The following is a 15,876-nucleotide window of genomic DNA, read 5'->3' on the forward strand; positions in this document are numbered from 1 at the left end:
GATGTCTGTGAGTATAACAGAACTCATATGGCAGGCAAAAACCTGAGAAAAAATCCAACCAGGAAGTGGAAAATCTGAGGTTTGTAGGTTTAAGTCCTTGCCTATCCAATATACAGTGTAAAATTTGGTCCGATTGCACTTCCTAAGGCTTCCACTAGATGTCAGTCTTTAGAACCTTGTTTCATGCTTCTACTGTGAAGGAGGAGAGAATAAGAGCTGACTGAGTAAGAGGTCTGGCAGAATGCCATGAGCGCAGTCAGGCGCTCGCCCGTGAGAGTTAGCTGCGTTCCTTTTCCTTTCTAAAGACAAAGGAATTGTCCGGTTGGAATATTATTGAAGATTTAGGTTAAAAACATCCTAAAGATTGATTCTATACATCGTTTGACATGTTTCTACAAACTGTAATATAACATTTTTGACTTTGTCTCGACTAAGTGCCAGCGCCTCTTGAATTTGGATTTGTGAACTAAACGCGCGAACAAAAAGGAGGTATTTGGACATAAATGGTCTTTATCGAACAAAACAAACATTTATTGTGGAACTGGGATTCCTGGGAGTGCATTCCGATGAAGATCATCAACGGTAAGTGAATATTCATAATGCTATTTCTGACTTCTGTTGACTCCACAACATGGCGGGTATCTGTATGGCTTGTTTTGGTGCCTCAGCGCTGTACTCAGATTATTGCATGGTGTGCTTTGTCCGTAAAGCTTTTTTGAAATCTGACACAGCGGTTGCATAAAGGAGAAGTATATCTTTAAATCCATGTATGACACTTGTATTTTCATCAACATTTATGATGAGTATTTCTGTTAATTGATGTGGCTCTCTGCAAAATCACCAGATGTTTTGGAAGGAAAATATTACTGAACATAACAAGCCAATGTAAACTGAGATTTTTGGATATAAATATGAACTTTATCGAACAAAACATATATGTATTGTATAACATGAAGTCCTATGAGTGTCATCTGATGAAGATCATCAGAAGGTTAGTGATTAATTTTATTTCTATTTCTGCTTTTTGTGACTCCTCTCTTTGGCTAGAAAAATGGCTGTGTTTTTCTGTGACTAGGTGCTGAACTAACATAATCGCATGGTATGCTTTCGTTGTAAAGCCTTTTTGAAATCTGACACTGTGGTGGGATTAACAAGTTTATCTTTAAAATGGTGTATAATACTTGTATGTTTGAGGAATTTTAATTATAAGATTTCTGTTTGAATTTGGCGCCCTGCACTTTCACTGGCTGTTGTCAAATCAATCCCGTAAACGGGACTTCATCCATAAGAATTAAGCAATGGCTTTTTTTTGGCCACTATTCCGTAAAGCCCAGCTCTGTGGAGTGTATGGCTTAAAGTGGTCCTATGGACAGATACTCCAATCTCCACTGCAGAGCTTTGCTGCTCCTTCAGGGTTATCTTTGTTGCCTCTGATTAATGCCCTCCTTGCCTGGTCCATGAGTATTGGTGGGCGGCCCTCTCTTGGCAGGTTTGTTGTGGTGCCATATTCTTACATTTTTAAATCATGGATTTAAATGGTGCTCCGTGGGATGTTCAAAGTTTCGGATATCTTTTTATAACCCAACCCTGATCTGTACTTCTCCACAACTTTGTCCCTGACCTGTTTGGAGAGATCCTTGGTCTTCATGATGCCACTTGCTTAGTGGTGTTGCAGACTCTGGGGCCTTTCAGAACAGGTGTATATATATACTGAGATAATGTGACAGATCATGTGACACTTAAATAAAGTCCACCTGTGTGCAAACTAACTAATTATGTGACTTCTGAAGGTAACTGGTTGCAACAGATCTTATTTAGGGGCTTCATAGCAAAGGGGGTGAATACATATGCACGCACCACTTATCACTTTTTTTTGTTGAATCTTTGAAACAAGTTATTTTTTTCATTTCACTTCACCAATTTAGACTATTTTGTGTATGTCCATTACATGAAATTCAAATAAAAATTCATTTAAATTACAGTTTGTAAAGCAGCAAAATAGGACAAACGCCAAGGGGGATGAATCATTTTGCAAGGCACTGTAGGTATTCCTCTTGTCCAGATGGGATATGGCAGTGTGCAGTGTGATGGCGATTGCATCGTCTGTGGACCTGTTGGGGCGGTATGCAAACTGAAGTGGGTCTAGGGTGGCAGTCCTTGACTAGTCTCAAAACACTTCATGATGACAGAAGTGAGTGCTACGGGGCGAAAGTCATTTAGTTCAGTTATCTTTGCCTTCTTGGGTACAGGAACAATGGTGGCCATCTTGAAGCATGTGGGGACAGCAGACTGGGATAGGGAGTGATTGAAAATGTCCGTAAACACACCAGCCAGCTGGTCTTCGCATGCTCTGAGGACGCGGCTGCGGATGCTGTCTGGACCAGCAGCCTTGCGATGGTTAACACGTTTAAATGTCTTACTCACGTCGGCCACGGAGGAGAGGGGGGGCCCGCAGTCCTTGGTAGCAGGCTGCGTCGGTGGCACTGTATTATCCTCAAAGCGGGCAAAGAAGGTGTTTAGTTTGTCTGGAAGCAAGACGGTGTCTGTGACGTGGCTGGTTTTCTTTTTGTAGTCAGTAATTGCCTGTAGACCCTGCCACAAACGTCTCGTGTCTGAGCAGTTGAATTGCGACCACACTGTCACTACACCGATATTTCACTTGTTTGATTGCCTTGCGGAGGGAATAACTAGTGTTAATATTCTACAATATTCCTAGTCATCTTTCCATCGTTGAATGCGGTGGTTTGCACTTTCAGCTTTGCGCAAATGCCGCCACCTAGCCACAGTTTCTGGATAAGCTAGGTTTTAGTCACAGTGGGTACAACATCTCTAATGCATTTCCTAATAAACTCACTCACCGAGTCAGCGTATAAATCAATGTTATTCTCCGAGGCTTCTCAAAATATTTCCCAGTCCGCGTGATCAAAGCAATCTTGACGCGTGGATTCCGATTGGTCAGACCAGCTTTGAATGGTTCTAGTCAACAGTACATCCTGTTTTGAGTTTTTGCCTATAGGACGGTAGGAGCAAAATGGAGTCGTGGTCAGATTTGCCAAAGGGAGGTCGGGGGAGGGCCTTGTATGCATCGCGGAAGTTAAAGTAGCAGTGATCCAGTGTATTGCCCGTGCAAGTGCTACAGTCAATGTGCTGATAGAATTTAGGTAGCCTTTTTCTCAAATTAGATTGGATAAATTCCCCAGTTACAATAAACACAGCCTCAGGATATATGGTTTGCAGGTTACATAGAGTCCAGTGAAGTTCCTTGAGGGATGTCGTGTTATCTACTTGGGGGAGATATACACGGCTGTGACTATAATCGAAGAGAATTCTCTTAGGAGATAATGTGGTCAGCATTTGATTGTAAGGAATTCCAGGTCAGCTGAAGAAAAGGACTTGAGTTCATGTATGTTGTTATGATTACACCATGAGTCGTTAATCATGAAGCATACACACCTACCCTTCTTCCCAGAGAGTTGTTTATGTGGGAGCAACGCATGACGAAACCCGGTGGCTGTACCGACTCCGGCAACATATCCCGAGAGAGCCATGTTTCCGTGAAACAGAGAATGTTAAAATCTCTGTTGTCACTCTGGAAGGCAACCCTTGACCAAATTTTGTCCACCTTGTTGTCTAGAAAAGGGACATTGGTGAGTGGGGTTGCACATTTTGGGGAATATTTAGAGATGGAAGCTTCCCGTGGGAAATTAATATTAATACCATTTAAAATGTTGATGTTTTTTTGCATTGGATATATTTACCATATCATTGGGAGACAAACCTTTTACCTTATCATAAGTAGACATAATTACAAATGATTAAATCCTTCCAATAGAAATAAAACAATTTAGTTACAAATTGTACTTTAAATGAGTTGACTCTTCACATGGGATGATTTCACTGAACAACAAAATGGAATATTGAATGATCCCCAATGATCCATCGCATCTCCCCAAAAAGTTTAACATATCTGTAAAATGATCGTCTAGAAACTAAAGCTTTGGTCGTCTTCCTCTCAGCCTTCCATGTCTTCTCCCTGAACCTCCTCAATGTCCACCTCTTGAACATCAGACTCTGAGGCCTCATCTTCACTGTCACTTTCCAACCTTGTTGAGGATGGCTTGTTGTCAGGCACACAAAGCCTCAATTTCCTGAATGGCCACCAATTTTTCAACCCTTGTATTGGTCAGCCTATTGCGTGCTTTGGTGTGTGTGTTCCCAAACAAGGACCAGTTGCACTATGAGGCGGCTGATGTTGGTGGGATTTGGCGGATGATGGAGGCAGCAGGGGAAAGAGTCTCAGAGCCTCAGATCCACAAAGTCCCATCCACCAGGTGGCTGATGAGATATGTTGGCACGACTGCCATATTGCATCTCCATCCCAAAGCCCTTGCTTGGAAGTGTACTTCGCCAGACTGCCAAGAACCTTGTCCTCATCCAGGCCAAGGTGGCGAGACACGATAGTGATGACACCATAGGCCTGGTTGATCTCTGCACAAGACAGGACGCTCTTGCCAGCATACTTGGGGTCCAACATGTACGGTGCGGTGTGTATGGGCTTCAGGCAGAAGTCTTAACGCTTTTGATGCATTTCAGAACTGCAGTTTCCTCTGCTTGGAGCAACAGTGAAGTGGGGAGGGCAGTACGGATTTCTTCTCTTACATCTGCAAGCAGAGTCTGAACATCAGACAGGAGGGCATTGTCTCTCTCAATCCATGCAATGGCTACTGCCATAGGTTTCAGGAGTTTCTGGCTGCTTACCACTCTCTCCCAAAATACATCATCCAGGAGGATTCTCTTGATGGGGCTGTCCATATCGGCAGACTAATATGGCCATTTCTTGGAGAGACTCCTTCCCCTCCAGGAGACTGTCAAACATGACACGACCACCCCAGCGGGTGTTGCTGGGCAGCTTCAATGTGATGCTCTTATTCTTCTCACTTTGCTTGGTGAGGTAGATTGTTGCTTTAACTTGATGACCCTTCACATACCAAACCATTTCCTTGGCTCTCTTGTGGAGTGTATCCATTGTTTTCAGTGCCATGATCTCCTTGAGGAGCAGATTCAATGCAAGAGAAGCACAGCCATGATGTGATGTGAGGGTAGGACTGCTCCACTTTAGACCAAGCAGCCTTGATGTTCGCAGCATTGTCTGTCACCAGTGCAAATACCTTCTGTGGTCCAAGGTCATTGATGACTGCCTTCAGCTCATCTGCAATGTAGAGACCAGTGTGTCTGTTGTCCCTTGTGTCTGTGCTCTTGTAGAATACTGGTTGAGCGGTGGAGATGTAGTTCATTATTCATTGCCCATGAACATTCGACCACCCATCAGAGATGATTGCAATACAGGCTGCTTTCTCTATGATTTGCTTGACCTTCACTCAAACTCTGCATCCAGCAAATGAGTTGATCAAGCATGTCTGGTTGGAGTGGTGTATGCTTGGCAAAGAACATTCAGAAATCCCTTCCAACACACTGCCTGTGAGCATCAGAGGTGAACCAGTTACATTCATAGCTTGAGCAAGACATTCAGCATTTCTCTGACTACATTCCTCCATTGAGTCAAAAAAAATAATCTAATTCCAGGAGGACCATGAACTGTTGCTATCGATAAGGTGTCGGATTCATCATTTTCACCTCGAACAGAATTCTGCATCTTGTTGCATTTTCATATATAGCTTGGCACAGTATTTGCAAATGTACACAGCTCTTCCTTCTACATTAGCTGCAGTGAAACGTCTCCACACATCAGATAGTGGCCCCGGGGCATTTTCCTGTGAAGATTAGAATAAAATTTAAAATAAATTTAAAATAAAACACAATTCCATGTACATATAAATAATTAAGCAGTTAGATTAAACAACTCCTTTGTAAGAAAGTTTATAAAAAAATGTAACCTGTATGGAAACAGGTGAATTAACAGTCCTCAGTTAGCAGGCTCAAGCAAGCTAAAACCCACATGGTAGCAAAACCTAACTAGCAGAAATTGTTAACAATTTAGAAATGATTTGAACACTTTGTTGTAGGCTACTATTTACTAGTTAACAAAAAAAGAATGTATGTCATAAAATATATTCACCCCACCCAGTATTGTAATCAAAACTTACCAGAAAGCAGTCCTTGGCTCAGATAGTGTAGTAATCTGGGCTCAATAGCATCTCATTAGTGTGCAAGATCTTGAGAATCAGCTGCACATGTGATGGAAGAATGCACTGTGCATGCAGAGGGTTGCAAGTCCATTGAATTGGGGAGTTTAAGCAAAATATGCCACAAGACCTAGAATTGCCTTGTGTAACCCGCAAAAAAGGTTCACTGTTATAAGTAAACTTTTTTCATGAATTTAAGCAAAATTCCCGGGCTTAACCTCCCATCAAAAATGTACGGAAATTTACTGGAAAGTGTCCGACCCTTTGCAACCCTATTGGCGAGTAATATACTCAGAAGCGGTGGGTGGTGTGCATGGCTTCGAAGTCTGAGCAGGAGGCTGCTCCGTCTACCTCTTCTATGAAGACATTGTTTTGGGCCGGCCTATAGGATTAGATCCAATGTCCTGGGTGGTGGTCCGAACAAAGGATCCACTTTGAGAAAATCGTATTCCTGGTCGTAATGTTGGTAAGTTGACGTCGCTCTTCTATCCAATAGTTCTTCCCGGCTGTATGTAATAGCCCAGAAAATCTTAAATGTTAACAATGTAAGAAATAATACATAAAAAAACGAAATACTGCATAGTTCCCTAAGGACTCGAAGTGAGGCGACCATCTCAGTCGGCGCCATTCCAGGCAAGTACCTCATGAAGCTGTTTGTGAGAATGCCAAGAGTGTGTAAAGCTGTCATCAAGGCAAAGGGTGGCTACTTTGAGGAATCTAAAATATATTTTGATTTGTTTAACACTTTTTTGGTTACTACATGATTCCATATGTGTCATTTCATAGTTTTGATGTCTTCACTATTATTCCACAATGTAGAAAATAGTAAAATAAAGAAAAACCCTTGAATGAGGTGTCCAAACCTTTGACTGGTACTCTTTAATATATATATATATATATATATATTACTTCTTTTTTTTTGTTACTACTTGACTAAAGAAATCTTGGTCGACCAACAGCTTATTGAACAAATAATTGACCAGTTTATTAAATGGGGTCAGCACTAATCCCAACAATATACGAGTATAAACCTAAACAGCTTACCTTAATATGAAAATATTCACAACGGAAAGCCTAAGAATGTAAGTGGTAGAAACAGAAGTTCAGGAGCAACATTTAGCCTAGCCAGTGTCAAACAAAAACTTGTTGAATAGGGTCTCCATCACCTGCAACAACACACAGACTGACATATGAGCAGCAACCACCCACCTTGTCTCCACTGGAATAGAAGAAGTAGCGCAAACGCACTATGTTGCAGTGGTCCAGTTTCCTCATGATCTGCAGCTCCCGGTTCTGAGACGAGATGAGACAGAGAAACATTGATCAAATCTGACAACCAGTGAGCATTAGACAAGTTAAACAGGCTAGAGAAGCTAGCTTCACACTGAGCTAGCTGCACTCTCCCAGAATAAACTTTGCTCTGATTCTGGACCAGTCAGACACTCTCTCTTAAATGAGTCTTAAATGACTTTTGAGGGTCATCTGAGATGGGATTAGAGAAAAGGCTGTTGAGAGCGCAAGAGAGGAAGCGAGCGTGCGAGCGAGAGAGGAAGCGAACGAGCGAGCGAGGAAGCGAGCGAGCGAGGAAGCGAGCGAGAGAGGAAGAGAGCGAGCGAGCGAGAGAGGAAGAGAGCGAGCGAGCGAGGAAGAGAGCGAGCGAGCGAGCGAGGAAGCGAGCGTGCGAGCGAGAGAGGAAGCGAGCGTGCGAGCGAGAGAGGAAGCGAGCGTGCGAGCGAGAGAGGAAGCGAGCGTGCGAGCGAGAGAGGAAGCGAGCGTGCGAGCGAGAGAGGAAGCGAGCGTGCGAGCGAGAGAGGAAGCGAGCGTGCGAGCGAGAGAGGAAGCGAGCGTGCGAGCGAGCGAGGAAGCGAGCGTGCGAGCGAGCGAGGAAGCGAGCGTGCGAGCGAGCGAGCGAGGAAGAGAGCGAGCGAGGAAGAGAGCGAGCGAGGAAGAGAGCGAGCGAGGAAGAGAGCGAGCGAGGAAGAGAGCGAGCGAGCGAGGAAAAGAGCGATGGAGCAAGAGAGCGAGCGAGCGAGGAAGAGAGCGAGCGAGCGAGGAAAAGAGCGATGGAGCAAGAGAGCGAGCGAGGAAGAGAGCGAGCGAGCGAAGAAGAGAGCGAGCGAGCGAAGAAGAGAGCGAGCGAGCGAGGAAGAGAGCGAGCGAGGAAGAGAGCGAGCGAGGAAGAGAGCGAGCGAGGAAGAGAGCGAGCGAGGAAGAGAGCGAGCGAGGAAGAGAGCGAGCGAGCGAGCGAGGAAGAGAGCGAGCGAGAGAGGAAGAGAGCGAGCGAGAGAGGAAGAGAGCGAGCGAGCGAGCGAGGAAGAGAGCGAGCGAGCGAGCGAGGAAGAGAGCGAGCGAGGAAGAGAGAGAGCGAGCGAGCGTGCGAGAGAGCAAGCGAGAAAGAGAGCGAGCGAGCGAGAAAGAGAGCGAGCGAGCGAGAAAGAGAGCGAGCGAGCGAGAAAGAGAGCGAGCGAGCGAGAAAGAGAGCGAGCGAGCGAGAAAGAGAGCGAGCGAGCGAGAAAGAGAGCGAGCGAGCGAGAAAGAGAGCGAGCGAGAAAGAAAGCGAGCAAGAAAGCGAGCGAGCGAGAGAGGAAGCGAGCGAGAGAGAGAGCGAGAGCGAGGAAGCGAGCGAGAGAGAGAGAGAGGAAGCGAGCGAGAGAGAGAGAGAGGAAGCGAGCGAGAGAGAGAGAGAGGAAGCGAGCGAGAGAGAGAGCGAGCGAGGAAGGGAGCGAGCGAGAGGGGAAGCGAGCGTGCGAGCGAGAGAGCAAGCGAGCGAGCGAGAAAGAGCGAGCGAGCGAGCAAGAGCGAGCGAGCGAGCAAGAGCGAGCGAGCGAGCAAGAGCGAGCGAGAAAGAGCGAGCGAGCGAGAAAGAGCGAGCGAGCGAGCGGAAGCGAGCGAGCGAGAGGAAGGGAGCGAGCGAGAGGAAGGGAGCGAGCGAGAGGAAGGGAGCGAGCGAGCGGAAGGGAGCGAGCGAGCGAAAGGGAGCGAGCGAGCGAAAGAGAGCGGAAGGGAGCGAGCGAGCGAAAGAGAGAGGAAGGGAGCGAGCGAGCGAAAGAGAGAGGAAGGGAGCGAGCGAGCGAGCGAGCGAAAGAGAGAGGAAGGGAGCGAGCGAGCGAGCGAAAGAGAGAGGAAGGGAGCGAGCGAGCGAGCGAAAGAGAGAGGAAGGGAGCGAGCGAGCGAGCGAAAGAGAGAGGAAGGGAGCGAGCGAGCGAGCGAAAGAGAGAGGAAGGGAGCGAGCGAGCGAGCGAGAGAGAGAGGAAGGGAGCGAGCGAGCAAAAGAGAGAGGAAGGGAGCGAGCGAGCGAGCGAAAGAGAGAGGAAGGGAGCGAGCGAGCGAGCGAAAGAGAGAGGAAGGGAGCGAGCGAGCGAGCGAAAGAGAGAGGAAGGGAGCGAGCGAGCGAGCGAAAGAGAGAGGAAGGGAGCGAGCGAGCGAGCGAAAGAGAGAGGAAGGGAGCGAGCGAGCGAAAGAGAGAGGAAGGGAGCGAGCGAGGGAGCAAGAGAGAGGAATTGAGAGAGGAAGCGAGCGAGAAAGAGAGGAAGCGAGCGAGAAAGAGAGGAAGCGAGCGAGAAAGAGAGGAAGCGAGCGAGAAAGAGAGGAAGCGAGCGAGAAAGAGAGGAAGCGAGCGAGAAAGAGAGGAAGCGAGCGAGAAAGAGAGAAAGCGAGCGAGAAAGAGAGAAAGCGAGCGAGAAAGAGAGAAAGCGAGCGAGAAAGAGAGGAAGCGAGCGAGAAAGAGAGGAAGCGAGCGAGAAAGAGAGGAAGCGAGCGAGAAAGAGAGGAAGCGAGCGAGAAAGAGAGGAAGCGAGCGAGAAAGAGAGGAAGCGAGCGAGAAAGAGAAGAAGCGAGCGAGCGAGAAAAAGCGAGCGAGCGAGCGAGAGAGGAAGCGAGCGAGAGAGAGAGAGAGAGAGAGGAGAGAGAGAGGAAGAGAGCGAGAGAGAGGAAGAGAGCGAGAGAGGGAGCGAGCGAGGAAGGGAGCGAGCGAGAGGGGAAGCGAGCGTGCGAGCGAGAGAGCGAGAGAGGAAGCGAGCGTACGAGAGAGCAAGCGAGCGTGCGAGCGAGAGAGCGAGCGTGCGAGAGAGGAAGCGAGCGTGCGAGAGAGGAAGCGAGCGTGCGAGAGAGGAAGCGAGCGTGCGAGAGAGGAAGCGAGCGTGCGAGAGAGGAAGAGCGAGCGAGCGAGAAAGAGCGAGCGAGAAAGGAAGCGAGAGGAAAGGAAGCGAGAGGAAAGGAAGCGAGAGGAAGCGAGAGGAAGCGAGCGAGAAAGAGAGGAAGCGAGCGAGCGAGAGAGGAAGCGAGCGAGCGAGAGAGGAAGCGAGCGAGCGAGAGAGGAAGCGAGCGAGCGAGAGAGGAAGCGAGCGAGCGAGAGAGGAAGCGAGCGAGCGAGAGAGGAAGCGAGCGAGCGAGAAAGAGAGGAAGCGAGCGAGAAAGAGAGGAAGCGAGCGAGAAAGAGAGGAAGCGAGCGAGAAAGAGAGGAGGCGAGCGAGAAAGAGAGGAAGCGAGCGAGAAAGAGAGGAAAGCGAGCGAGAAAGAGAGGAAGCGAGCGAGAAAGAGAGGAAGCGAGCGAGAAAGAGAGGAAGCGAGCGAGAAAGAGAGGAAGCGAGCGAGAAAGAGAGAAAGCGAGCGAGAAAGAGAGGAAGCGAGCGAGAAAGAGAGGAAGCGAGCGAGAAAGAGAGGAAGCGAGCGAGAAAGAGAGGAAGCGAGCGAGAAAGAGAGGAAGCGAGCGAGAAAGAGAGGAAGCGAGCGAGAAAGAGAGGAAGCGAGCGAGAAAGAGAGAAAGCGAGCGAGAAAGAGAGGAAGCGAGCGAGAAAGAGAGAAAGCGAGCGAGAAAGAGAGGAAGCGAGCGAGAAAGAGAGGAAGCGAGCGAGAAAGAGAGAAAGCGAGCGAGAAAGAGAGAAAGCGAGCGAGCGAGAAAGAGAGAAAGCGAGCGAGCGAGAAAGAGAGAAAGCGAGCGAGAAAGAGAGAAAGCGAGCGAGAAAGAGAGGAAGCGAGCGAGAAAGAGAGGAAGCGAGCGAGAAAGAGAGGAAGCGAGCGAGAAAGAGAGGAAGCGAGCGAGAAAGAGAGGAAGCGAGCGAGAGAAGAAGCGAGCGAGCGAGAAAAAGCGAGCGAGAGAGGAAGCGAGCGAGAGAGAGAGAGAGAGAGGAGAGAGAGAGGAAGAGAGCGAGAGAGAGAGAGAGGAAGAGAGCGAGAGAGAGGAAGAGAGCGAGAGAGAGGGAGCGAGCGAGGAAGGGAGCGAGCGAGAGGGGAAGCGAGCGTGCGAGCGAGAGAGCGAGCGAGCGTGCGAGCGAGAGAGGAAGCGAGCGTGCGAGAGAGGAAGCGAGCGTGCGAGAGAGGAAGCGAGCGTGCGAGAGAGGAAGCGAGCGTGCGAGAGAGGAAGAGCGAGCGAGCAAGAAAGAGCGAGCGAGCAAGAAAGAGCGAGCGAGCAAGGAAGCGAGAGGAAGCGAGAGGAAGCGAGCGAGCGAGAGAGGAAGCGAGCGAGCGAGAGAGGAAGCGAGCGAGCGAGAGAGGAAGCGAGCGAGCGAGAGAGGAAGCGAGCGAGCGAGAGAGGAAGCGAGCGAGCGAGAGAGGAAGCGAGCGAGCGAGAGAGGAAGCGAGCGAGCGAGAGAGGAAGCGAGCGAGCGAGAGAGGAAGCGAGCGAGCGAGAGAGGAAGCGAGCGAGCGAGAGAGGAAGCGAGCGAGCGAGAGAGGAAGCGAGCGAGCGAGAGAGGAAGCGAGCGAGCGAGAGAGGAAGCGAGCGAGCGAGAGAGGAAGCGAGCGAGCGAGAGAGGAAGCGAGCGAGCGAGAGAGGAAGAGCGAGCGAGCAAGAAAGAGCGAGCGAGCAAGAAAGAGCGAGCGAGCAAGGAAGCGAGAGGAAGCGAGAGGAAGCGAGCGAGCGAGAGAGGAAGCGAGCGAGCGAGAGAGGAAGCGAGCGAGCGAGAGAGGAAGCGAGCGAGCGAGAGAGGAAGCGAGCGAGCGAGAGAGGAAGCGAGCGAGCGAGAGAGGAAGCGAGCGAGCGAGAGAGGAAGCGAGCGAGCGAGAGAGGAAGCGAGCGAGCGAGAGAGGAAGCGAGCGAGCGAGAGAGGAAGAGCGAGCGAGCAAGAAAGAGCGAGCGAGCAAGAAAGAGCGAGCGAGCAAGGAAGCGAGAGGAAGCGAGAGGAAGCGAGCGAGCGAGAGAGGAAGCGAGCGAGCGAGAGAGGAAGCGAGCGAGCGAGAGAGGAAGCGAGCGAGCGAGAGAGGAAGCGAGCGAGCGAGAGAGGAAGCGAGCGAGCGAGAGAGGAAGCGAGCGAGCGAGAGAGGAAGCGAGCGAGCGAGAGAGGAAGCGAGCGAGCGAGAGAGGAAGCGAGCGAGAGAGAGAGGAAGCGAGCGAGAGAGAGAGGAAGCGAGCGAGAAAGAGAGGAAGCGAGCGAGAAAGAGAGGAAGCGAGCGAGAAAGAGAGGAAGCGAGCGAGAAAGAGAGGAAAGCGAGCGAGAAAGAGAGGAAGCGAGCGAGAAAGAGAGGAAGCGAGCGAGAAAGAGAGGAAGCGAGCGAGAAAGAGAGGAAGCGAGCGAGAAAGAGAGAAAGCGAGCGAGAAAGAGAGGAAGCGAGCGAGAAAGAGAGAAAGCGAGCGAGAAAGAGAGGAAGCGAGCGAGAAAGAGGAAGCGAGCGAGAAAGAGAGGAAGCGAGCGAGAAAGAGAGGAAGCGAGCGAGAAAGAGAGGAAGCGAGCGAGAAAGAGAGAAAGCGAGCGAGAAAGAGAGAAAGCGAGCGAGAAAGAGAGGAAGCGAGCGAGAAAGAGAGGAAGCGAGCGAGAAAGAGAGGAAGCGAGCGAGAAAGAGAGGAAGCGAGCGAGAAAGAGAGCGAGCGAGAGAGAGAGCGAGCGAGAGAGCGAGCGAGAGAGAGAGCGAGCGAGAAAGAGAGCGAGCGAGAAAGAGAGCGAGCGAGAAAGAGAGCGAGCGAGAAAGAGAGCGAGCGAGAAAGAGAGCGAGCGAGAAAGAGAGCGAGCGAGAAAGAGAGCGAGCGAGAAAGAGAGCGAGCGAGCGAGAAAGAGAGCGAGCGAGAAAGAGAGCGAGCGAGAAAGAGAGCGAGCGAGAAAGAGAGCGAGCGAGAAAGAGAGCGAGCGAGAAAGAGAGCGAGCGAGAAAGAGAGCGAGCGAGAAAGAGAGCGAGCGAGAAAGAGAGCGAGCGAGAAAGAGAGCGAGCGAGAAAGAGAGCGAGCGAGAGAGAGGAAGCGAGCGAGCGAGAGAGAGGAAGCGAGCGAGCGAGAGAGGGAGCGAGCGAGCGAGCGAGGAAGCGAGCGAGCGAGAGAGGAAGCGAGCGAAAGAGAGAGGAAGGGAGCGAGCGAGCGAAAGAGAGAGGAAGGGAGCGAGCGAGCGGAAGAGAGAGGAAGGGATCGAGCGAGCGAAAGAGAGAGGAAGGGAGCGAGCGAGCGAAAGAGAGAGGAAGGGAGCGAGCGAGCGAAAGAGAGAGAAAGCGAGCGAGCGAGAGAAAGCGAGCGAGCGAGAGAAAGCGAGCGAGCGAGAGAAAGCGAGCGAGAGAGAGAAAGCGAGCGAGAGAGAGAAAGCGAGCGAGAGAGAGAAAGCCAGCGAGAGAGAGAAAGCCAGCGAGAGAGAGAAAGCCAGCGAGAGAGAGAAAGCCAGCGAGAGAGAGAAAGCCAGCGAGAGAGAGAAAGCCAGCGAGAGAGAGAAAGCCAGCGAGAGAGAGAAAGCCAGCGAGCGAGCGAAAGCCAGCGAGCGAGCGAAAGCCAGCGAGCGAGAGAAAGCCAGCGAGCGAGAGAAAGCCAGCGAGCGACAGAAAGCGAGCGACAGAAAGCGAGCGACAGAAAGCGAGCGACAGAAAGCGAGCGAGAGAAAGCGAGCGAGCGAGAGAGAGAAAGCGAGCGAGCGAGAGAGAGAAAGCGAGCGAGCGAGAGAGAGAAAGCGAGCGAGCGAGAGAGAGAAAGCGAGCGAGCGAGAGAGAGAAAGCGAGCGAGCGAGAGAGAGAAAGCGAGCGAGCGAGAGAGAGAAAGCGAGCGAGACCTGGTTCAACGCCTGGTTGGTTAAATCAGGTGTGCTAGTATTAAAATAGATCAAACAAGTGGAATGGCAAGCGGTACTCGAGGAGAGATTTGGGAAACAGCTAAAACACAACCATGTGTGTCCATCACACAGCTAGTGAAACGTTCAAGATAAGAAACTGAGAATAGCTAGGCTGAGTTTGGCACCCTGTCACTGTCTTAAATTAGAAGCCCACACATGGTTAATTTAGGCCAGCTACAACTATCATAGATCGTTGTAAAACAGTGACAGCCATAACTGAATGGGGGTCAAATCATGTCAGTGATATCTGAACAGGGAGCAAATTTACCCAAAGAGACTAGTAGTGAGGGACGAGACTCCGCATTGTTTCAGCTCCAACAGGAAGGGCCGTGTTCTCATGAGAAATGACATCACTGGGGGCTAGGGCATCATGCACAGGCAGACTGCCAGGATGATTAACCAAACGCCTATCAGTGTGGTACGGCAGGCTACGATCACCACGACAGAGCAGTCTCACAGCGGTAAGTGACCTGACAAACCTAGTGTTTTCAGTCGAATGACAGTAGAAATGTGAGCCCATTTAATGTGAGACTCCAGTTAGGGATCTAGTTTCAGTGACGTCATACTGACAGCGACTCAATGACCTCAAGACAAAGAACCGTCGTTACTCAAAAACACACGGTGCAACAAGAACTCCTAAAAATACAAATAAATACTCTGATGTACTCGCCTCTGCAGTCAAATGGTCTCACCTTGAACCTTTTGTCCTGCAGAACCTTCTTGATGGCTATTAGCTCCCCGGAGTCACATAGTTTAGCCTGGTAGACCACGCCGAACGAGCCGTTGCCGATGACCTTAGTGTCTGTATAGCTGACCTCCTGCGGCCGGTCGGGGCCCTGGCCTGGGGTCGCTACAACTGTGGTCACCTTACTGCCGTCTTTGTCTCCTGAGAGAAAGAAAGATAATAAGCAATGTCACACAAGAGACGCAGTATAGGACAACTCATTCAGCTGCACAGCCTTTTACACCAAGAAGCTCCTGTAACATTTCTCATCCTTTCTCGTTTACTGCATCTCCAGACGTAGGCTCAGACTGAAGCCTGTAAGCCAGAAATTAGAAGCTGTACTAACCCACTTTTTAGCTATGAGTAATTTCCTAGGAGCAGGGCTACCCATGTTAACGGGCTCTGGCAAACACCGTAATGACGACAGCCTGAAAGTACAGTAGAAGGATAAAAGGTATAGTCGTAAAGGTTGTGGTAAAAATGAGGATGTAGTTTTAGTCTAAGATAATGTGTGGGTGGGTGCACTGCAAACGGCTAAGCACTTTCCTAGTACTGTTCCTATTTTGAAGCAGCGCTGCAGGCCCCAAATGTTTTCCCACATAACAGCTCCAATTCAACAACTGCACATCGCCATCGCAACTTTTGACAACATGAAAATAAAAGTCTACTGGAGGTGTGAGTTGACAGACCAAGACGAACACTAACAGCCGGTCCCAAATCACTCTTTACCCATCCCGCTTGGCCCTAAGCCTTCATTGTTTGCAGATCGTAAGGGCTCTTCTAACCTACCGTTATGGCTGGCACCTGGCCGTGGACCTCAACACAAACTCAAAGAGCACCAGACAATACTAGATTGCACTGCTTTAGGACCGCACATTTTTTGACTTGTAAACTCGGACAAAACAGAGATGCTAGTTCCAGATCCCAAGAAACAAAGAACTATTCTGTTGGATCTGACAATTAATCTTGATGGTTGTACAGTCGTCTCAAATAA

General features: G+C 49.8%; 1 protein-coding gene across 5 annotated transcripts in view; it reads right to left on the reverse strand.

Annotated features, from left to right (window-relative positions):
* Nucleotides 1-15,876, reverse strand: part of LOC129859541 (glycogen synthase kinase-3 beta-like) — a 59,689-nt gene that overhangs the window by 21,993 nt on the left and 21,820 nt on the right. For all 5 annotated transcript variants that reach the window (XM_055929421.1, XM_055929418.1, XM_055929419.1 and 2 more), the window contains 2 exons: nucleotides 14,851-15,044; nucleotides 7,353-7,436 (listed from right to left, as the gene is read on the reverse strand). In XM_055929421.1, coding sequence (XP_055785396.1) covers nucleotides 7,353-7,436; nucleotides 14,851-15,044 — 278 coding nt within the window. The remainder of the gene's footprint in view (nucleotides 1-7,352; nucleotides 7,437-14,850; nucleotides 15,045-15,876) is intronic.

This window comes from Salvelinus fontinalis, chromosome 7 (genome assembly GCF_029448725.1).
Source record: "Salvelinus fontinalis isolate EN_2023a chromosome 7, ASM2944872v1, whole genome shotgun sequence".
Lineage (NCBI taxonomy): Eukaryota > Metazoa > Chordata > Actinopteri > Salmoniformes > Salmonidae > Salvelinus > Salvelinus fontinalis.